Consider the following 24,215-nt stretch of genomic DNA (forward strand, 5'->3'; position numbering starts at 1 on the left):
AACCACAAGGGAAGCCCAAGAATACTGGAGTGCATAGACTATCACTTCTCCAGGGGATCTTCCCAACCCAGGAATCGAACTGGGCTCTCCAGCATTGCAGGTGGATTCTTTACCAACTGAGCTATCCTTATTTAATTCTAATTTCATGACTTGAAAATGAATAAGTTCATGGTTTCCTGTGTTCTTCTTCAATTGGGGACATCATATGGGTTCCACCCATTCAGTTCACTTAACATTATTAAGCATTTACTTTGATCTGGGCAGTAAGCTGAAAGCTTCAGGTACAAAGATGAATAAAGGCAGATCTCTCTGATGGAGCTTAGTCTGGAGGACAAATAGATAAACAGCGTTTTATAGCAAAATTTGTTCTTCCCCGGTGGCTCTAGTGGTAAAGAACCCACCTGCCAATGCAGGAGGTGTAAGAGAGGAGGGTTCCATCTCTGGGTCAGGAAGATACCCTGGAGGAGGAAATGGCAGCCCACTCCAGTATTCTGGCCTGGGAAATCCCATGGATAGAGGAGCTTGGCAGGCTATAGTCCATGGGGTTGCAAAGAGTCCAACATGACTGAGCATGCATGAACATACATACCAAAGATACAAAGTGTTTTAAGGTAAATAAAGGAGGAATTGCTATGCCTAGCAAGGTCAGGAAAGGCTTCCAGAGCTAACATCAAACTGGGATTTCTGTGAACTGGGGACTTGTATTGTCATTCACAAGGCAGAGGATTTGGAAAACGAGCTCACTGTCGGTTCATGATGAAAGACTGTAGAGATGTGAAGGGCTTCCCTGATGGTTCAGACAGTAAAGGATCTGCCTACAATGCCCTGGGCTCGATCCCAGGGTTGGGAAGATTCCCTGGAGGAGGGCATGGCAACCCAGTCCAGTATCTTGCTTGGAGAATCCCCATGGACAGAGGAGCCTGACAGGCTACAGTCCATGGGGTCGCAAACAGTCGGATGGGACTGAGCGACTAAGCACAGCACAGAGAGATATGAAAGGGCGGGTACTTGGAAACATCTAGATGATGGTAGTCACAGGCTACGTACCCATCTAGGCGGCAGAGCTGAAGGGAAAGAAGTGGGCCTACCCACTTGGCGACTGATTCAATTAATTCGGCCCTGGTTTCTTGTGGGCATGAAGATAACTAGGATAATTTAAGAAGCCCTGCGGAGGCCGAGTCACGCTCTGCGAACCGGTACGTAGCGGCCAGACAGCCGCGCCCACACGCCAACCTGAGCAAGGGGTTACAACCCGCCAACTGCACCCGGCCCAGGACAGGAGTTGGGCGGGAATCCTGTCCACGCAAGCCGGCGCGCTCGCGGAGACGTGGCGCTTTCCAGCCAATCCCTACTAGGCAAGCGTGGGGCCAATGGCCGCCTGGGGAAGCTGCGCGTAGGCGGCGGGCTGGCTGATGATTGGTCTGGAGGCTGCCGTCGTGGAGGACAGCGGCGGGGCGCGGAGCCGCTTCCGGTTGGGCGGGGCTTGCGCGCCAGAGCTAAGCCGGTGGCAGAGCGGCGGCAGCGGGATCCCGAGCTGTGGGTGCGACGGCGGGAGGTAGGTACCACGGTGCACAGTCTCTCCGCCGCCGCCCCTCCCTTTTCACTTTCTTTATGTCTTCTGGGCCTCGCTCCCGGCGCGGCAGGGCTTCTTTGGCGCGGGGTCCCGGTTTCTGCCCTCTCGGGGTTCTGAGGCCTGAGACTGCTCGTGACTGCCCGGCCTTCGGCGTGCAGCCTGGGTTGGAGGCCGCCGCTCGCCTTCCCGCGCGCTCTAGGAAGGGGCCTAGGGCCCCGAGAGCTCCGGCTTCCCTCGCTGCGTCCTGTGGGGGTAGTGTTTTGTCCCTGGCTTGCCACGTCCTCTGGCCCTGAGCCCCGCCAGTCACCAGCTCCCTCATCCTAAAGGGTCACGCTTGTTTGTCTCCTGAAGGTCGGAGGGCAGTCACATAGCGTTATTGTTAGAGCTCCCTGCCACTTCCCACGCTTGGGCCTGCTTGTGTCCGCCAGCTCCGCCCCAAGGCCACATCCCGAGAGGACATCTGCATCCGCCAAGAAAGTCGTGTTCGCTGACTTGGAGGGTGTAGAAACGAGGGGGGAAGAAAGCATGCAGACCCTATGTGATTTTTCTAAAAAGTTGTATATAATTTTAAAGAAAAGACGGATATCTCTAGCATGTTTGGCTTCATGCCTCGGTCAGCGACGGAAAATAGTTTTAAAAACTCCAGTAAGGAACTGTATTTTTACATGGTTTCGTTGCTTCTAGCCCCAGATCCTAGTTCTGATTTTTAGCATGCTGAGTTCATAAGTCAACTTAATTCCCTACAGCTACCCTTATCGAGTCGAGTGATTTTCAGTTCCGAAAGCTGCTTTTGCTTCAAGGCAAAAAGCTCCCTGGATCCCCTGCTAAAACTTTAGTAGGAGTTTTGATCTGAAGTCCTAAGTGTATAAAGTCCCAGGATAATGTCCTTGAGAATTGAGTTGCAGTCACTTCCTGGCATGAACCATAAAATAAGCATGAGTTGGAAATAAGGTTTCTTGTGATTTGTTTTTGTAGCTTAGAGATAGAGAACCATAGGATTTCTGACACATAGGATTGTGACACTTGACACAAGGCAAATGCACGTTTGACATCATTTGGTAGATTTAGTTAACCAAGGACGAAACGATGGTCATCGTTGAAGAATTTATATATATCTAGTACTATTGCGGCTCCACAGATAACCTGTAAATTGTACTTGTGTGGAGAGAAGATGAGTTTGTTTATCTTAGCCTAAATCTGAGATTTACAGGGATTCAGGGGTATCCAACAGGACTGTTTTGAGAATCACTAGGAGAAATACGAGCTAACAAAGATGAATTGAGTATGCCTGAATGGCTAGTAAACTTATAATCATCACTGTTAATGTAATCACTTGCTTCCATTTATCCAGTGATGTGTCAAAAGATACTCAGAGTATTTTCTGTACATTGCATTGGTACAAGAGATCAGTACATTGATTTTAACATACGTTTTCCTCTGTGTGTGGCACATGCATGGTTGTGCCAGGGTGTTGGAAGCACAGAGGTGTAGCCAGGAATAACCATTGAAGATGTTTGCTAGGCCATAAGGTCCTAGTTCCAGTCTTTCTATGAACTCTTAAATACGGCTGTTGTTGATGTTGTAATTTACGTATTAGAGTTAAGACAGCTGAAATAGCACTTTTTTTGTTGCTGACTGATGACCAGATCCAGTAAGGGGAATTGGGGAATGGGGAGCACTGGTGGCAGGCAGGGGCTATATTGCTGCCAAGTGCAGTCCAACTAGTGCAGTAAAATGTGTTAGTGTACGAACAGCACAAGACACAGTGTTCGAGATTACGATGATGGATGTCTGACTCTTCAGCTGTATCCCACCAGCCTCCTCTGTCCTTGGAATTTTCCAGGGAAGAATTCCAGAGTGGGTTGCCATTTCTTTCTGCAGGAGATCTTCCCGACCCAGGGATCAAACCAGCAACTCCTCCGTCGGCAGGCAGATTCTTCACTACTGAGCCACAGGGAAGTCCATTAGGGATTATAGAAGAGTATTAATTTATATTTAGCTGAGGTCCCTGCCTTCCTAAAGTACATCCATAGAGGAGCTAAGGAGACAACTTAAGATAACCTATGATCATTATTGTGGAGTGGTACAAAGAAGTTCTATAAAGTTCTTTAGAGGCCTATATACAGACCACTTGCAGCTGGAGTGATCATAGTAGATAGGTCTTTTCATCTAGGATTTTAAATTGTTTATTTACATTTGGTGCTAAAGGAAGATTGAGCTAAAATAACTACCAAATTCCCAAGAATTTTGTGTGTGTTACATATGCACAGCAAAATTACAACCAGGAACCAAAACTCTTGCCCTTACATTTTACATAGCTTTCCTTTGGCAGTTAACAATTTATTGAAGTTTCATCAGCCCAAAGGAAACCTTTATTCTCCCAGGGTTTCTCAAATTTATTTCTTAAGGAAATTTTTGTTACTCTGTAGCAAGAAAAATTTTAAGTTTGCACTGCGTTGCTTTGGTTATAGAATTAATGAAACCTAAGTAATAGCCATTTCAAAGCTTTTCTCCTACAGCCAAATTTTGCACTTTTATATGCTTGGCTAGCTTATAAATGTATACCCTCAGTCACACAAATGATTTAATTAGAATGTATTAATGAACAGTTTGTTCCATTGATTGCTAGAGAAATGCTGAATATTAAATAGTTTGTCATTATTATAACTCTCTTCAAATCATGAAAGGTGCTGTTATTAACTTATTATGATCCATTGGTGGTACTGAAGTCTGGAAGTGAAGAATGTCAGGTAGATCCCCAGGTGGCTTTAATTCCTAGACCTTATAACAAGAACTTTAGTATAGTTAAATTGCTATCAGACTCTTGCCCTCAATTCCCAATTGAAGTAGACACTTAAGCATTGAGATTCCTCTTTTGCTGCACTATAGAGGAATGCTTCCCGCTCCGCCCCCCCAATATCCAACTCACAGAACTGGAATTTTACCACCACGCCCATTTCTCCTACTGTTAACACTGAGCAATGAGTCTTTGGTCAACTGGAATAACTGGGTTCACTCATTGTTAATGTTCTTGAGAAGCTGAATTTAATCCAGACCTCTGAATTTCCCTGAAACAACTTATTTTTAACTGTTCTGTGACCAGTGCATTTTTATTAAAAATGATTGGGAGGGAAGGGAGAAATGGCAAGAATTTAAAGCTCTCAGGAAAATTTTTGAATGGGTAAAACTGATTCTTAAGGCTTATCATTGTTACTGAAAGAAATTCAAGTTTATGCTATTACCTTTCTCTCCTTACAAATTTACTGGAACAATTCATGAAAATAACTTTGTAGGAGACCATTATGGCTGACATGGTGCAAAAGTATGGTAATAACTTGGTACCTTTTCTGTTCTAGCCCTTTATTTATGTCTCTAACATGGCACAATGAAATAGAAATATATTACAAGCCACATATGTGGCTTAAATTTACAGGTGAGGGACTTCCCTGGTGGTCCAGTGATTAAGATTCTGCACTTCCACTGCCAGGGGGCATGAGTTCAATCCCCGGTCAGATTCCTGAATATTTAAAACAAGGGCCTTCCCAGGTGGCACAGCAGTAAAGAATCTGCCTGCCAATGCAAGAGACAGGGGTTCCATCCCTGAGTCGGAAAGAGTCCTCTGGAGGACGAAATGGTAACCCACTACAGTATTGCTGCCTGGAAAATCCCGTGGACAGAGGAGCCTGGTGGGCTACAGTCCATAGGGTCACAAAGAGTCAGGCATGACTCAGTGACTCAACAACAACAGTTATTAATAAAGCATGTGAAATTAATTTTAATAGTTTATTTAATCCACTACATACAAAAGTACCATTCTTTTATCATAAAGTGTAACACACCACATCCTTAATTCACACTAACCACATTTTTTAAGTGTTTGGTAGCCACATGTAGCTCTCGTCCTGGACAGTGCAGGTCTAGTTTTCTGGTTTTGTTTTTCTTTTAAGAAAAAATATTAAATGTAGTCAGACATGACTTAGCAACTGAACAGTATCAACAATTAAATGTTACCCTTGGTGAGAGAGGGGCAGAATTTGAGTGAGAGAAACTTGCAAGTTATTTGAAAAATGGAAGTGGGGAGATGTATTTGTCACAACCATTGATTTACCTTTAGATCATGTGCTACAGTCCTTTCTCAAAAGAGAAAAAACAAGAAAAGTCTCAAGCAACCTAACCTACCACCTAAGATAAGTTAGAAGAAAAAACAAAAGTTAAAGTCAGCAAAGAAAGAAAGAAAGAAATAGTCGATCTGTCGTGTCTGACTCTTTGCAACCGCATGGTCTGTCCTTGGGATTCTCCAGGCAAATATACTGAAGTGGATTGCCATTCCCTTCTCCAGGGGATCGTCCCTGACCCAGGGATTGAACTTGTGTCTCCTGCATTGCAAGCAGATGCTTCTTTACCATCTGAGCTACCAGGGAGGATGGGTAAAGTCAACCAAAAGGAAGGATATAATAAAGATCAGAGGAAATAGAGATTTAAAAATAGAAGAAACCAAGAGCCTTTTTTTTTTTCTATTCTTTGAAAGGGTAGACAAAATTGATAAACCTCTGGTCAGGCCCATCTAGATCATGCAGTAAAAAGTCATACAAGCAAGCTATCATGATGGAGAAAGAGAAGGGTCTGTTAGCTTTCTATTACTTGGTTTCAGTTTGGTTGAAAAGAGAAAGATGCTTCAGAAACAACTGCTGATGTAGTTCTTCAGGAGCCTTGTATAAGTTGTCCTATACTTTTCTCACATCTTTCGACATTATATGTCCTTTGTCTTGGGAGTTACCCTTTGTTTCTATTTAGACATTTTTATATATATGGATTTAAATAAATTTGGTAGTCTTTTTTAGTGTCTGTATTCATAAAACAAGAGTCCTTTTGTTAAAGTTTCTAACCACCAATTGGGGCTTCCCAGGTGGCACTAGTGGTAACAAACCTGCCTGCCAATGCAGGAGATGTAAGAGACACAGGTTCAATCCCTGATTTGGGAAGATCCCCTGGAGGAGGAAATGGCAACCCATTCCACTATTCTTGCCTGGAAAATTCCATGGATAGAGGAGCCTGGCGGGCTATAGTCCATGAGAGTCAAATACTACTGGCAGAGTCAAACTCGAGTAAGCACAAGCACGAACAGCCAGGAGTTGATATACGTGGGCACAAAAAGTATATTTTTAAATATCTACTAAAGTACAGATTTTTCATTGCCCATTGCAGAGACATGAAGGTGAAACCATTGCTTTGGTAGGTAGTCCTTGGTGATGTTTTTAGGCACTTTGATCAATAGTAGGTAGAAACCCAGATTGCGGGGAGACAGTAGGTGGTGTGGAAACAGAGACAAGTGTTCCTGGACACCGTGTGAGTGAAGAAACAGTGGGGTCTGAGAAAGACTGATTTTGGATTACGAAGACCTGAGAAGTATTGATTGACAGAATGAAGGAACCTGTTAGGGGGCAGGGTTGAGTTTAATTGTAAAGGGAAAGGATAGAGAGATGGATACATGATAAAACGGAATCACTTGGCTTTTCCTCTGACGTTCTTCTTTTATCACTCTATCAAGATGTTAAGTCTCAATCTTAAATGTAGTTTTTCCTCTAAATCACAGTGAGTCAATCTGTTACATTTCTATATGTTACACAGGATCCCTCCCAGGCCCTGATAATGTTCCCAGGTTTAAGCATTAATTTATATTATAACAATGGGGGTTTGCAAAAGTTGTCAGGGCATTATGCAAGAATTGGTAGGCTATTATTCTGGGGATGTAATTAGTCATTTATAAAATATTCCTAGATGTGAGGTCACCTTGTTAATAGGCATAAGGAAGATACTGTTGCTATGACTGTTGATTTTTACTTGATTCTGTAAGCCTTTAACATTATAGATATCATTTGGATATGTCACAATAATAGCATAAAACTCATTTCTTATCTCTAAAGAATTTTATTTATCTAAAGAATTATTTGTAGTTTGCAGTGAAAGTTTCATTTTGTCCTGAAATAAAGACATACTTACTGTGATGTTTGAGAGAGCCACTAAATCTAATTTTGTCTCTACTGTTCCACTGGTCTGATTGATTAGCTCAATTATTGAAGTAGCTTGGAGTGTTTTTCTCCTTGGGCAGTGGTGTTATTTTACTTGAAAAATAGCGTTTGTGTCTTAAGAATAAATATGTTTTTTCCTTAAGAATAAATATGTCTCCTTTTCCAGTCGGGAGAAATGGCTTGAAAATGTATGCTACCTAATAAAATAATTTTTATCATATTGTTTAAAAAGTACACACAAAAAGGTAACGTACTCATTTAGAAAAAGGAAGATTGCACCACAGAGCACAGTATTAAAGTTCACTTCGTCCCAGCCTCACCACCCCACCCCCATCTCTTCTTCAGCCTAGGGGGTTGTTGCTATTTATAGATAGATGTTTATCTTTCCACACCATTTTCATGCATATATGTTATATTTTATACAAATATAAGCAACCCGGAGAGGTTAGTTGATTTTTGCTTTTTATATAAATGAAATCTTGACATAGTTTTGCAACATGCTTTTGTTGTTTTCATAAACTTTTCTGGAATGTAACAGTCACTATATCTACTTTGTGGTGTTCGTGGTGGTTTAATATGTATTTACTAATTCTTTGATTTAGTTCCTTTTTCATTTTTTAATCATAAAATATCATCATTGATTAAAGCATCTTTGTATATGAATTTGGGTGTTTTGATGGAATAGCATGAAAAAGAACATTGATAAGCTTTCAGAAGCATGTGCATGCACGCACGCTCAGTCACATCCCCTCTGTGTCCACAGGTTCGTTTTCTGTGTCTGCATAAAGGGAGACTGCTTATAAGATGGATGTTCCTTGTAATTCCTTGTTCCTATAATTCCTTGTCAGCCTACAATCAGATGAAGGAAAGTGGTGAAAATTTCTCAGAGTAAAACTAGAAAGTCTTATATTCTAGCATACTTTTTTATGGGTTAAATAATTATATTTAGGATTATGTCAAATTAATAATTTTCCTGGGTCTGAGCTTTTAATTTCCTGTTGAGTTATTGAGCATACTGAGGGAACTCCCTTTGTTTCTCTAAGGTCTGATCACCATGGACCTGCGGCAGTTTCTTACGTGCCTGTCCCTGTGCACAGCCGTTGCCTTGAGCAAGCCCACAGAAAAGAAGGACCGTGTACATCATGAACCTCAGCTCAGCGACAAAGTTCACAATGATGCTCAGAGTTTTGATTATGACCACGACGCCTTCTTGGGTGCTGAAGAAGCAAAAACCTTTGATCAGCTGACGCCAGAAGAGAGCAAGGAAAGACTTGGGTAAGGTGCCAGCTCTCGGGGGCTGGTTAGAATAATGACCTTTCTTTATAAATCAACTCATTCTTTTTTTTCTCTTCTATCTCAGTCACCCAGTAAAGCTGTACTGAACTACATCTGCTGAAAGCTAACCACAGAATTGCTCCCACTAAAATTTAATCTCTTTCCTCATTTCTCCATTGAATAACAGTTCTTACCTCATTCTACAAAACAAAGTCATTAAAGTGCCAGATACTATAGGGCTCAGCTTAAACCACATCATCTTGATCCCAAAGGAACATTACATGGGGATTTTATCAACACTGTTGCTTTTAATTTTTAAAAGCAATCTGTGACCTCTATGTTGTTGACCATGCCAAGTCTTTGAGTGGATAATAAACTGCGAATTAGACCCCTAGACTGACTAATTTCGGTAGTTTATGATTTCCAAGGATGTCCTTCACCCTGTTTGGTTCATTCTCAGGTATTTGCTTAATTAAAAGCAAAACCAAACCAACCTTGGCTTTCAAAAGGTTGTATTAAGCTGTGATCTTAATGTCAGAGTATGCGTTGCTCTTGGAGTGAACAGCTGGGCCATCGTCAGTTTCTGTGGCTCTCTCCCAAGGTATCTTTTTACCTAAATAGTTGATTTGGTAGAATTCCAGTTGATTATTTCTAACTGAGGGTCTGAGAATGTCTTTTTTAGTTCTTTCAAAGCCTTGCTTTTTAAGGAAATGCAGGTTAATTGGTGAACATTTTCTCCTCAATGAATAGTGACCATCTGTGTAGCTTTCTGAACTAAATTTAACAGAGTTGTCTGAAAAGTTATACCACATAGGAATTTCCAGAAATATTTTTCCCATGGATACTGCTATGATTAGAAGACATTATAGGGTTTGCTTTGAGTGGTACTTCAAAATAAATTTATTCTTTCAGTGAGTTATCTGCCAACTGAAGGATACAGTATTCTTAAACACTGACAGAGGTAATCAAAAGATTTTGCTGTGTAGAATGAGAAACTTGTCCAAAACGTTGAAAATAGAGAAAACAGGCGTATCAGTTAGTCTTCTGCTAGGTTGTTTTTTGCTTTGAAGGACTGTGCTCACTTTTAATCTCCTAACTGTGCTAACATTCCAAGCTGAAAATAGGGGTGCATGAGGGTGTTCTCAGTCTTCATGTCTTGCCTGTTAATAGCATGCATGTCCAGCCTAGATTTTGGTCTGCACATGTCTCTGCAGAATTACTGTCAAATGATGAAGGGCCTTTAGGTTTGGTGTCAAGCGGTGTTCTGGCCCTGTGCAGGTATTGGAATTCCTCTGCTAACAGCCTTCAGTAGAGAAAAAAATTTTTCTTTTTAGTCCTCAGTAAACATCAAAAGTTCAACACATGCACAGACTCCATATTTGATAAGAATAAGATGGTTAAAATGATGTTTTTCATGGAATGTGTGAATGAACCAAATACTGTTTGCTTCTCCCAGATTTGGAGATAATAACAAATAGCCCGTTAATAAGGTGATACACTGTTGAAAGCAAGAATTCCAAGTGAACTTTTTTTTTTCTTTTAAATTAGCTTACTATGGCATTTTTGAACGTTGTTTGGTATGTGACTCTACACCAGAGGTTGAGTATGACAATTTCCCCTTTCCATCTATCTAGGAGGCCAGTAATTATTAGGAAATAAGATCATTGTTTATACCTCTAGTTGCAAAAATTCACTACTATTTTTAAATCTTTAGTAATAATATCTAAAAAGCTATGGGAAGCACTTAAAAACAATTTTTAACATCCAGGTTTTAGTTTCTTTTCCTTATGAATAATGTTGACAAATAGAACATTTTTTCTTGTATGTATATTCTCAACCTTGCCCCACCCCTAAGCAGTTTAAATATACTTAATTTTCATTTATGTGTTCTTCAAATGTTGATTTATCCATTTTGAGGTGGTGGTCCTTAGTAAAATTTTCATTTATTTTGATACAGAAATGAAGTAGAGTGGTTTTTTGGGTCACAGGCCCAATTCCTTTGGCAGTCTAATGAAAGCTGAAGTGCAAATGTATGAATATGTATAAGATTTTGCATGCTGAAAATTTCTGGAATATTTTGAACCCTCCTGGAATCCTTTTATTGACCCAGGTTCTTAAAAAGCCAAAGGATTTGGCTTTACGCCTTTTGAAATGGAGAGGCTTATGTCACCTCTTAGAAATGACATAATACTCACTTAAGTGCATAGTGTCTGTCCTAGAGTAAACGCTTATTTAGTGGCATCATGCATTTGTAGGGTTCTCCAGTGTCATAGAAATACCATACCATTAGCTTTATAAATTAACATGGAGTTTTTTAAAGATCAGAGTTTAGAGCTTCATGCCAAAAATAAGCCGTGCCCATTTCCAGTGTACTTTGACAACTGCCTGCAGGCTGAATAACTAGAAAGATAAGGATAGCTTTTTTATATTTAAATGGTTGCGTGGTTATTTTTATTGTTGTTTTTAAAATATGAGACAGACGATATGTGGCCCACAAAGTGAAAAATATTTATCTGACTCTTTCAGAAAAAGTTTGCTAACATCTGAATTGAACCATTTGGGATATTTCTGTTGGTATGAATAGAATAGCATTCAGCCAACTTCATTAGGAAAAGCCCATCTTAAAGAGTCATATGCCTTTTTATCTAAGTGATCCTTCTCTTTAGGCTATTAATAATGGTTTAAAATTTTCTTTTCGGAATAAGTACCTTGCCTTTTTTTTTTCTTAATAGGACAATGGAACTCTTGGTAGCCAATGCCTTTCAGACACAAACTGGATTCTATTATAGATAATGTAGAGGTTTTTGAACAGGTAGAACTTGATCTGTTGGGGCTTCCCTGGTGTTCCTGTGGTTAAGATGTGGGGCATGGGTTCTATTCCTGGTCAGGGAACTCAGACCTTGCATGCTGCACAGCACAGCCCCCCAAAAAGTAAGAAAAGCTGATTTATTAGTATTGTTAAGAGTCTACAGATTCAGGTTGCAAAAAAATTTTTGTCCCATGTACATGTAGATACAGAGGGACATTTGAGGTAACTTCTTACTATTTTAGGGGGCTTCCCTGGTAGCTCAGACCATAGTCTGCCTGCAATGCAGGAGATCCAGGTTTGATCCCTGGGTCGGGAAGATCCCCTGGAGAAGGGAATGACAATCCACTCCAGTATTCTTGCCTGGAGAATCCCATGGACGGAGGAGACTGGCAAGCTACAGTCCATGGGGTTGCAATGAGTCAGACACGACTGAGTGACTAACACTTACTTACTGCTTTACCTTTTAAAAAAATATTTTAGAGTAAAAATTATAAGATTCTCTGAAGGAAAATGCTTGTTAATTACAGGATTTAAGTAATAGACAATCATGGCTAACAATGTATCAATCAATATCAAAGTGAATTTGTGTCACTTATATTCTCTGATTCTAATCACTTTCCAATGTTGTATTCATAAGAAGAACACAGACTGGGAAACGACATTAGCTACCAAATGACAGTCTTTTTCAGTCCTACAAATAATAGAGCATAGGAGAATCCCAAGATTTCAGTTCCATTAGAAGTTTTTTTTTGAACAGTAGAAAAATTATTTATTAATTCTTGACCCTTGAATTCCTTCTAAAATATTCCATGTGATGAAATAAGTATGCATAATGGACTTCTACTGTGTCAATTCCATTAGAAGTTTTGATTTAAAGTTCTTGTGGCTTGAGCCTCCCTACAAAGGGCCAAGGGGCATTTACCTGATCTTTTCCTGGCTCTCTTAAAGAATGTAGTCAGTGAATGTTGCTGTTCTTAGGACATTAAATAATTGGTGTGTAAAATTAAAAAAAAAAAAAAGTTCTTATGACTTTACATAGGCAGTCTTAGCTTCTGTAAGTAAGCAATTGCATCTTTAAACAGAAGTTTTCAATCATGCACATATTTTGAAATCCTTAAATAAGTCTTTTAAAAATGTCTGTCATTAATATGACAGCACTGGAAGAAGCTTATGAAGAGCAAAGTATATTCATTCTTTAGCTTTGTAGTTTGGTTTATCATCTGCACCCTAACCCTCTCAGCTTATTAACATTCTCATAATCAAGGATGTACATTCTTACCACATTACTTCTTCAGAGCTCTCTGTTTTTGTGGTTATATGTAAAAATCCAATTCAATATAGTGTATAATAACTGCTAGCCTTTTGTTTTTTTAAATATGTATAAGCATGCTTATGTCTCTGTACCTATTTTGGGGTTTAAAAAAAAATCTTGACTTTAGGTTTAAGTGATCCTGGAACTATTTTTGATATCTTTATATTTTTAACAAAAGTGTTTTGGTTGTTTTTTGAAAAAAAACAAAAAAACAAAAAAAACTGAACTTTTTAAAAAGTCTGATTACAATTTTTGAATTTTTAGAAAACCAAGTCAGTGGTTGTGATTATTTACCCAGAAATCGAGATTCCCCTAAGAGCAATAAAGAACAAATATAAAAATTTGCATGTTGTTTGATACTAAGAGTGGAGAACGCAGATAGGAGAGGATATTCACTCCAAAATTCTGACCACTGGCTGAAACCTACGTCTAAAGGGATAGTCCGTAGTTTGCTTTTGGTTCCAAGTACACCAGCCATGGACTGTGCTTGTCTTATCTGGATGACTCATTTCAGACCAGCAACAGGCACTCAAGAGAAAAATTTTCAGTTGCCCATCTGGCAGTTTTGTTTTGGAGACAATTTTTATTTCCATCCTTTAGCCCTGGGCAACACCCGTGGCCAGCAGCACACATCTGGCTAAGTCCAGAGCCTTGTGTCCTTTTAACCTCTTGCTGGATTTCTCTGCATTTTCTACAGAAAAATTGTAAGTAAAATAGATGGCGACAAGGACGGGTTTGTCACTGTGGATGAGCTCAAAGACTGGATTAAATTTGCACAAAAGCGCTGGATTTACGAGGACGTAGAGCGGCAGTGGAAGGGGCATGACCTCAATGAGGACGGCCTCGTTTCCTGGGAGGAGTATAAAAATGCCACCTACGGCTACGTTTTAGGTAGGTCCCTACTCTCTGGGGGAAAAAGCCTTGTGGAGCCGGCACCTTGAAACGTAACTGTTTTGTCTTGTAGAATGATTGTAGATAAAATAGACGCGGATAAAGATGGGTTTGTGACGGAGGGGGAGCTGAAATCCTGGATTAAGCACGCCCAGAAGAAATACATATATGACAATGTTGAAAACCAATGGCAGGAGTTTGATTTGAATCAAGACGGCTTAATCTCCTGGGATGAGTACAGAAACGTGACTTATGGCACTTACCTGGGTAAGGGGCAAGGTGTCAGCCTGGTGGAGACCATGGTCTTGAGTCAAAGAAACAAATGGGTCAAGCAGTGAAGGAAAGGAAGAAATTATGCTTATCTTAGTTTGCTGTGCTGATTCTCCTTCACTTTATTTATTTTGAATTTGTATATTATGTATTTTTTAAAATTTGTTTTATTTTGATTTTCTAAGGTCTGACATCTTTTATGTCTTTTAGCATTTCAGATATATTTCCCCATTTTTTTCTTGCTGTCATCCCTCAAAGAGACCATTTTTGGAGTAAATTCTCGTTCAAAAGGCTGCATTGTTCCAACAATGCAAAGCAGGAGGCTTTGAGATGTCTCTTGACATGGTCACATTAAAGTGTTGGACCTGAAATTTAAAGCAAATTAGATTTCTTTGTAACTGGTGAGAATAGGAGGAAAATTACTGTCTTCCCTTGCTAAAGTAAAGATCAAATCTAATGGCTTTCCTTGATGAAATTTAACTATTTCAGTATGTCTGCTTACTGAAGTTTAGAAATGAGTATTTCCCATTTGTTTTCTCTGACACATGAGTTTATTAGCCTGCTTTGCAAATACTTCGAGGCAAATCAATGTGACTTTGATTGCTTTTTGTTGATTTGGTAGCTTGTATGCTTGGGCCACCTGTTAGTAATTTTCTTTTACTTATTCCACTTGCCTGCTGTTAAATGCTAGGTGGCGATCTTACCGAGTTGATGACTTAGGGTGTTTTTGTTAGTGATAGTCCTCTTTTGTACGTGGTCACAGTTTGAGATGAGATAAGAATGTATAAATGTTACTTCTTGCGTTTTTATTCTGGAAATTAAGTAAATTTCTGGGTGGAAGCAGGCGTTCTCCATCACTGACTAACAGGCAATGAATGTATGGTGGTCTGTTCCCCCCACTGGATAACCAGCTGTCCGTGTTAATTACAGGACTGCATGCATTTCTGGTGAACAGATTTTTATTTCTATATGGGGCTTGTTCTCATTCCTGAGACTAGAGTGGCCATCTCTCTCATCCTTGACACTTAGCCAAGAACCAAACATATCCTTCTCCCAATTAAGAACATGTGTATTAAAAAGTCAGTGCAGATAGAGAGATACCCATGCTTCTTGCTCTCTGGCTGAGACCCAGAGCTTCCTGATTTGTTTGGAATTAATTATAAATACAAAGCACTGGGTAGGCTATTGGTGATCTCAACAGAATGATGTGTTAATAAATCTCAGCTCAGACCTAGGCACTCACTGTCCAGAAGGAGTTTTAAACTCTTTTTATGATTATGTGCATACAAATCTGTTGAGAACTTTGTTACCTCACAGGGCCAATGATTCAATGTAATGAGTATTTCTACTCACTGAGACTCTGCATAAGCTGAAGCACTGGCTGGAGAAACAATGTCTTTATAAGGCATCTTTCCCTGGCGGCCTAGGGGTGGACAGTGCTGGGGTAAGGAGGCGCCTTCCAAAAGTGCTGAGGAGTTTTTCTCAGTTGAGTTAAGGTATAAATCAGCTTCTACTTAGGGTCTGCCTTAATGAATATCTGTTTTCCACAAAAGGAACATTAACCCCATCTCTGCCACAAGTAAAATATGAGATGCTAAGATATGCCCTGCCTACACCAAAACCGAAACTAGATCACGAACCTACCCTTCACTGTGTGCAAGCCAGCTGGCCCAGTAAACTGGTGCTTAGGATAGATAGGGCACTCTGAGCAGTGATGATAGGCATGCGAGTTTAGTCATTAAATACAGTTCTGTAGCTTTCTTCTTCATCCTTATATATGTGCATGTGATTCTAGTCACCAAGTTTTACCTAAGGAAAGAAAGGCTCAGCTAAGAATCTACTCTTAATATGTAAGTTGCCTTCTGTTATCTTATTTATGTTACATAGTTTGTATTGATTATTTGTTTAGAAGAAATGACTTAGTATCTGAGTAAGGTAGTATTTTCCTTAAATTCTCTGTCTCTAATCTATTATGGCTTTGAGTATACACACATAGGGTCCCCAAAGCCCCAGTTTAATCAGTAAACTGTATTATTGAATTTTGACCCTCATCAAAGAATGAAGCTTCAAGTTGCTCAACTCTCAAAATAGAGCAGTAGTTTATTGTTGTTGCTTTTTTTTTACTGTACTTAAAGTATGGAAAGATTGAACTACAATATCAAAAGTCAATAGTGTAGTGTTAGTAAGGGGCCCTGTGGGTTTGTTTGTTTGTTAATAAAAACCAGTGCTATATCCTTTTTTATTTGATCAATATGTTTTGAGAACAATCATTTCTTACCTTTAATGTGGTGTCTTTTACTTTTCAAAATACCTTCACATGTTATCTTATTTTGGTCCATATAGCAACTCAGATTGAAAAGTTGTTTTGTTTTTTTTTCCCCCTTTTTGCCATTAACTCCTTCACATTTTTGGCAACTTAAAGTTCATTTTTCTAGATTCTTATGAAGTGAAGTGAAAGTCGCTCAGTCGTGTCCGACTCTTTGTGACCCCAAGGACTACACAGTTCATGGAATTCTCCAGACCAGAATACTGGCATGGGTAGCCTTTACCTTCTCTAGGGCATCTTCCCAACCCAGGAATCGATCCCAGGTCTCCCACATTGCAGGCAGATTCTTTACCAGCTGAGCCACAATAACTATTGCTTGTGCAGTTCAACATCTTAACAGATAGGTCCAAATTCAATTTGGTTGTAATCTAATATTTATCTTCTGTAACAGATTTATTGAAGTATAATTGACATACAATTTATTGCACTGCACATATTTAAAATGCACAGTTGATGAGTTTTGTCATATGTGTATGCATCAGTGAGCCCCTCACTGTAATTAAATACTTCCATCACCCCCAAAAGCTTCCTTGTGTCCCTTTATAGTCCTCACCTTCCTCGTGCCCTGTCCCATGGCATCCGCTGATCCCTCTTCTGTAACTTGATTTGTTTGCATTTTCTAGAATTTTATAAAAATGAAGGAAGTGGGGGTAGTGAACAGAACTTGTATCTCATGGTATGTTTCTGAATTTACCAAAGAAACTAAAATGTGACCTTTCAGAGTGGCGCTGTTCTGGTATTGAATCCAAATGGCCTGTAATGGGATAGAAGGCCTTTGATATCTGGCTTCTTAATGAGAGCCTAAATTTTAATAAATATTTAAATAATGTTTCATAAACAGCAATAGTTAATATATATTAAAAGTCAGCTCTGTGCCAAGCACTGTTTGAGGCACTTAACTTCTATTTATTTGCTTATTTAACCTCGTAACAATCCTGTGAGGCCAACTCTGTTACTGTCTCCATTCTGCAGATGAGTAAATTGAAGCACAGTTAAGTTACTTGTCCAAGGTCACATGACTAAGAAGAGGTAGAGTTAGGATTCAAATCCAGACCATGTGACTTAAGAGCCACCACTGCCCCTTGGATATAACTAGAAAACTGAATCCCTCTACTAGCCTTAATATCAATAACAATGAAGCATTTATGTAACGGATCACATAGTCCAAGAGCCAGGGTTCCACGTTGAATTTACATTCAACTCAGACCTGACTTTGTAGTCTTTGATCACCAAACCTGAATGTCTTTATACTGCTGTAGTTTTCCTGAGTAACCAAGTTAATTCTTCCATGCTAGGTTTATTATTCTTGGAAATTTATTTCCATACATTTTCATGTTTTCTGGAAGTCTTTTAAGATTTGACCTAAATTTTTGTTTCCTAGATGATCCAGACCCTGATGATGGATTTAACTATAAGCAGATGATGGTTAGAGATGAGCGGAGGTTTAAAATGGCAGACAAGGATGGAGACCTCATTGCCACAAAGGAAGAATTCACAGCTTTTCTGCACCCTGAGGAGTATGACTACATGAAGGATATAGTAGTACAGGTGGGTGAGATCGAGGATTCTCACTGGAAACTTTCTCTTTTTGTTGCTTACACGCTTTGCTATGGTTTAACCATACTTGATTATATATAATAAACACATATATATGTGTGTGTTTACTTTAATGAAGCACAGTTACTTGTCCTAAATTATTGCCTGAACTAATTTATCCAGATATCAGATCTAATTATTCTCTTCTGTCTAGGAAACAATGGAAGATATAGATAAGAATGCTGATGGTTTCATTGATCTGGAGGAGTATATTGGTGAGTCTGTTTCTAGTGTTTTTCTTAGAAGAAGCTGGGAAACTTTGAAAGATATGTTCACCAATAAAAACAATCTACCCCATGGGTCAACTCTTAGCACATCATTAACTCAGACCAGCGTGGGGAATGGTGGGTCATGATAAAGTATTGAGTAGCACTGGCCAATCAAAATGTGAATGTGAACCCCAAATGTAATTTTAACTTTTCTATTAGCCACATCAAAAACAATGAAAAGAAACAGATGAAATTTACTTCAAAAGTGTATTTTATTTAATCTAATATTCCAAAATACTACAGTTTCCACATTATCAAGGGTTATTTTTTTTCTTTTTTCACACAAGTCTTCAAAAGTTTATTTGACATTGTAGCACATCTCAGTTTGGACTAGCCGCATTTCCTTTCCTCATAGCCTGATGTGGCCAGCGGCTGCTGTAGTGGACTGCACTAAAATAGTGCATCCCAGAGGCCCTGTGGAATTGACACTGAGGAGTTGTAGGGAACCTAGACTGGTATTAGGAAACTAGGGAACAGAACAGAAGAGACACTTGGGTGAATAAGCAACCAGGAGTTGTTGATTCCTCTTAGTCTTTCCTTTTCACTGTATTCTATTCATATTTTCTGTTGAGGTTTTTTAATTTGTTTCCTTTTGTCCTTTTTTTTTTTTCGACCATGCCATGCAGTTTGTGGGATCTTAGTTCCCCAACCAGGGATCGAACCCCACCCTTAGCAGTGAAAATGTGGAGTCCTAACCACTGGACTGCCAGGGAATTCCCAGTTGTTTGTTTTAGATGCTGTACCTTCAAGGCAGTTTCTCTCAAATACAGCTTTTTTCTTTTTTTTTTTTGCCTTGCCGCTGTTGGCGTGTGGAATCTTAGTTCCCCAGTCAGGGATTGAACCTATATCCCCAGTATGGAATCTGAACCACTGGACCACCAGGGAAGTCCCTAAAGTTATTTTTATTATCCTCAAAAATAATTTCAAGATTTTCTCATTGCTTTAAAAAAAAAGAGCTGCCTCTTACCAAGTAGTTGACCAAATTGTTTCACAGTTCATGTGATGGGAAGTAGCATAAGACAATGCCCATCATTTTAAGAGATACATTATAAAGTATACTTAGACACTGGTTGTAGACAGTTTGACTGTTACACATTTACAGACACTTTTACATCTCTCAGGTTTTCCTGAGGATTTACAACCACATCTTTCTAAAACTAGTGGTCAGGTTAATTAGCTGCCTTGTAGTGAAGTGGAACACAGGGAACAGCTGTCTTATGAAAGTTGGTCTTTACCTTTCTTGACGCTAGTCATCTCCCTTTGTTTCTGCATTTTGAAAAATATTTATTTATGGCTGTGTTGAGTCCTCACTGCTGCACGCAGGCCCTCTCTAGTTGCAGTGCACGGGCTTCTCACTGTGGTGACTCTCCTCCCATTGCGGAGCACGGGCTTTAGGCAAGCGGGCTTCAGCAGTTCGGCTCTCAGGCTTAGTTCCCCTGTAGTAGCACATGGGATCTCAGGAGTCAAACCCGTGTCCCCTGCATTGGTAGATGGACTCCTAACTACTGGACCACCTGAAAATCCCAGTTTCTGCCTTTTTTTAAAACAGTTTTCTTTGCTTATATCATTCAAGACCAATAGCTTGAAATATTCTTTCTGTAAGATAATCGGGAAAATGCCTCACTTCATAAAGTCTCTCCAACCTAAAATACCCGTATAACTTCTGTGAGGTTCCAAACTAATGAGTGAGGAAGAAAGGTCAGATCAGCTTTGCATGGGGCAGGCTTTGAGAGAAGACACACCCATCTTATGTATGGATGTCTGTTCATACAGGTGATATGTACAGCCACGACGGAAACGCTGATGAGCCAGAGTGGGTCAAGACGGAGAGAGAACAGTTTGTTGAGTTTCGAGATAAGAACCGTGATGGGAAGATGGATAAGGAAGAGACCAAAGACTGGATACTCCCCTCAGATTATGACCATGCTGAGGCAGAAGCCAGGCACCTGGTCTATGAATCAGACCAAAACAAGGTAAGTCTGACCAGGCCCAAGCAATCTAGCAGTGGTCCAAGTCTGTCTCTAGGGGATTGCTTAAAAAATTCCTATTAATGTACATAGAGCATGTAAGATTTTAATTAGTCTAAGTCTGCTATGGAGTTAAGTTGGTGACTTAAACTTACAGGGCAGCACTAGCTCTGTGATCTCTCATTTTAGAAATCCCTTTGCCCAATGTTCTTAGCATTGGAGGAATTTAGGCCTCAGCAAGAGCCTCTGGATATAGCCTGTGCCCAGCATGCTTCATCCACTATCTTTGGAACTCCAGGAAATTTTCTTTGCCTTTTTGTTGTTATTTCCTTTGTTCTTTTACCTTTTACAGGCTCACTTTGCCTACTCAAAGCTGATTATTTCCTTCTTAAATTAAGCATGCTTGTTGTAGCTTATAAATCATTTTTTCTCTATTATAATTCAGTTCAGTCACTCAGTTGTATCTGACTTTGCGACCCCGTGGACTGCAGCACGCCAGGCTTCCCTGTCCATCACCAACTCCCAGAGCGTGCTCAAATTCATGTCCATCGAGTCAGTGATGCCATCCAACCATCTCATCCTCTGTCGTCCGCTTCTCCTGCCTTCAGTCTTTCCCAGCATCAGGGTTTTTTCCGATGAGTCCATTCTTCACATCAGGTGGTCAAAGTAATGGAGCTTCAGCATCAGTCCTTGACCAGTTATCTCAGACGGCATTTGGTTCATTGAAAGAGTGTTGTTACTACCGAGCCCTGTCACCTTTTTCAGAGAATGTTGTCCTTAAAGCAGACTGAAAATCAGTCTATGGGGGATTTTAGAATTCTGATGTCCTTTTATTTAGATTAATCTTTGGTTTTTATGTAGTTTCTTATCATTGACCCTTTTTAAGGGTCAATCTGTTTTGAGTTCTTGCTCAGTCTCTTCAGTAGCCAGGTGCTGAGACATGAGGAAAAAAAACTCATATAGTCATCCCTTGGGAATCTGGCCTAGATAATTCTTGAGATCTCAAGATCTGGACCTCCATTAGGGGTTCTGTCTGGAATCTGATTGGTAGCTAGGGCATTTTGGAGTTGAAAACTGTGCTTGATAGTAACAGATTTCATTGTCCCTGTTAGACAGTGACTTGATTCACTTTGAAGTATTTTTCCTGGCTCTTATTAACTATCTCTTACCCGTATCTGGGAGGTGTCCCACATTTTGCTGAAAAGGGAGCATTTTCTTCCCAAGAAATAAACCCATACTGCTGGCATTGACCTGTTCAGCTGTATTATTTTCATCCTTTCAACTTTCTTGATAAGGAAATAGATTAATTGCTCTTTTCTTCCCTGTGTGTATATGTGTGTATTGGGGATGGGCCATGAGTACTGAGTTCAGATTTAATTAGAATTAAATTAGAATTAGAATCTTAAACCTTGCAAGTCTTAGATCCCCTATTATATGATAGCAGTGTTTCTAAATTTGAAATGGGAACTTTATTTTGCCTCAGTTCACTGTTCTTTCTGCTTTCAGGATGGCAAGCTTACCAAGGAGGAGATTGTTGACAAGTATGATTTATTTGTGGGCAGCCAGGCCACAGATTTTGGTGAGGCCTTAGTACGACATGATGAGTTTTGAGCTCCAGACAGAGGAACCCACATTTCTTCAAAAGTAATTTATTTTTACAGCTTCTGGTTTCACATGAAATTGCGCTACTGAGACTGTTATTACAAACTTTTTAAGACATGAAAAGTTGTAACAGAAATGATCCCGTCCCCATTCCTCCTCCTCTCTGAGGGACAGGAGGGAAACCGTGCTTCTGAGGAACAACTCTAATTAGTACACTTGTGTTTGTAGATTTACACTTTGTATTATGTATAACATGTGTGTTTATTTTTGTATTTGTTCTCTGGTTGGGAGTATGATATGAAGGATCAACATCCTTAACTTACACTTGTAGGCAAACATTAGCCCTTCACTCTTTCTCAACCCTTACCATGTAATTTTTTTTTATAATTTTGACTTAAGTTTAAGCCTGAGATCAATAAGAAATGTTCAGGAGAGAGAAAAGGGAAGAAATATTCCCCACAATTTCTATTTAGAGAGATAACACTTAAACTTGCCTATTGAAAAGTATATTTCATAAGTAGTAGGGGCCATATGTTCTATTCAGTTGCTTCATGTCCAGGTCCTAGCGTTAACTGGGCAAAGACAGATCCCTATGCCATAAGAAACCTTGACTCAACTTGACTTCATTCATCCTTTTTTTTCCCCTCCCCCTCCCTGTAGGACTAGCTGTTTGCTAATTTTGTCAAGCACAGCTGTGGTGGGAAAAGTTGGGGCCAGTGTCTTGAATATCAATCAAGTAGTGAGTGTGATCTCTTTACAGAGATATAAATAGAAACAGCTGGAAAACTAAAGAAAAAATCCAAGTGTTCTTAGGGCACATGATTTTTTCTGGGTGTGCATCTGTTGAAGTGCTCAAGCCTGTCTTTATTCAATCAGTAAGTGCCCCATTCAGCTCCTATTTCCCCAGGTGTTCCAAGGAACTAATCTTGCTTTCACTGCAGTCAAAATGTGCTCCTTTCCTATCATGTCATTGAAAGTGCCTTTAATGAGAGAAACGGTCACTGAATGAGGATTCTCTTAAGAAACCCTAAGATAAAGTAGATGATTTGGACCACCTTAAAGCTTAGAACCTCCTGTTGTGGTGGGGATTTTTTTCTTCCCTTTCTCTTTTGGACAGTGGTTCAATAGCAGTATTAGTTAGGGGCTTGGTTGCAGTGTTCTTACCTTGTGGGCTGATTTCTGAAAACCACATGCTGCTGAATTTACCAGGGATCCTCATACCTCAGAATGCTAACCACTTACTCCCAGGCCTGTTTCTGTGTCAGCTGAGGAGGCAGAGCTAAGGCTCAGAGATGAGAGGGCTCTTTGGTTTGAGGACCGTTGCTCACCCTTCCTGCCTTTGACCCATCCCTTCCTATGTCCCCATCTCCCTGCTGCCAAAAAACGTTTATCATGGATCAACATTGCCAGTCCTTATCAAAGAGAGGGACATTGTAGAAAGAGCTTAAAGAAATCACCTCTGTTCCCAACTCACCTATATTTTACATAACAAGAAACTGCCTTTTTTTTTGGTCCCTTTCATACACATGGACCTCTTTTGAGAGGAATTATGTATTCCAAGTTTTTAGCCCTCAGGTTACTAAGACAAATATATATATATATATATAACCTTTATTATTTCATATATCTTTCTGGATAATACATTCAGGTGGTGCTGGGTGATTATTATAATCTGAACCTAGATGTATCCTTTGGTCTTCCACAGTCATGTTAAGGTGGGCTACTTGGCCTGGTAAAAAGCCAGATATCATGTAACTCCACCCTGGCCTTTGCATTGAGCTCTTGAGAGTGGATACATTCTTTGAACCCCAGTATAAGGAAATGGAAATTCTCTTCCTTCCAGATTCCCCATTTGTATTGTTAAGAAGACCAGGGATAAATACTAATGCCACCAACCCTGGCTTGGAGAGGGCACAGCACAAACTGTGTGGCAGGAGAGCCTTGCAGGTCACTAGGTACAGAGAACCCAGGCCTTATGTTAAAGTCATGCACCTAGAAAGCAAACCTCCATCTGCTAAGATAGCGACTTCTGGATGCTGGGTGCTCATCAATTATCATTTGTATTCTAATGTCTAATGACCCTCCTGGATTTTTTTCTTTTTTTTTTTTTTGTTTAAATCAAGCCTGAGGCTGGTGAACAGTAGCTACACACCCACATTGTGTGTTCTGTGAATGCTAGCTGTCTTGAATTTGGATACTGGTTATTATTTTTTATAGAGTGTAAACCAAGTTTTATATTCTATAATGCAAACAGGTACCTATCTGTTTCTAAATAAAACTGTTTACATTCACTGAA

At 39.8% G+C, this 24,215-nt stretch overlaps 1 protein-coding gene across 2 annotated transcripts; it reads left to right on the forward strand.

The window, feature by feature from the left end:
• The first annotated feature begins 1,430 nt into the window (after positions 1-1,430).
• On the forward strand, positions 1,431-24,215 carry CALU (calumenin). 2 transcript variants are annotated; one of them, XM_043463660.1, is made up of 7 exons: positions 1,431-1,555; positions 8,646-8,877; positions 13,696-13,889; positions 17,867-18,033; positions 18,236-18,296; positions 20,124-20,323; positions 21,824-24,215. In XM_043463660.1, the coding sequence occupies exons 2-7, from the start codon at positions 8,657-8,659 to the stop codon at positions 21,926-21,928; spliced, it is 948 nt and encodes a 315-aa protein (XP_043319595.1). In that variant the 5' UTR covers positions 1,431-1,555; positions 8,646-8,656; the 3' UTR covers positions 21,929-24,215. The 2 variants fall into 2 exon arrangements, with proteins under 2 accessions (XP_043319595.1, XP_043319594.1); XM_043463659.1 differs by lacking the exon at positions 13,696-13,889 and adding an exon at positions 13,963-14,156.

The sequence above is a fragment of the Cervus canadensis genome, chromosome 3, assembly GCF_019320065.1.
Source record: "Cervus canadensis isolate Bull #8, Minnesota chromosome 3, ASM1932006v1, whole genome shotgun sequence".
Classification (NCBI taxonomy): domain Eukaryota; kingdom Metazoa; phylum Chordata; class Mammalia; order Artiodactyla; family Cervidae; genus Cervus; species Cervus canadensis.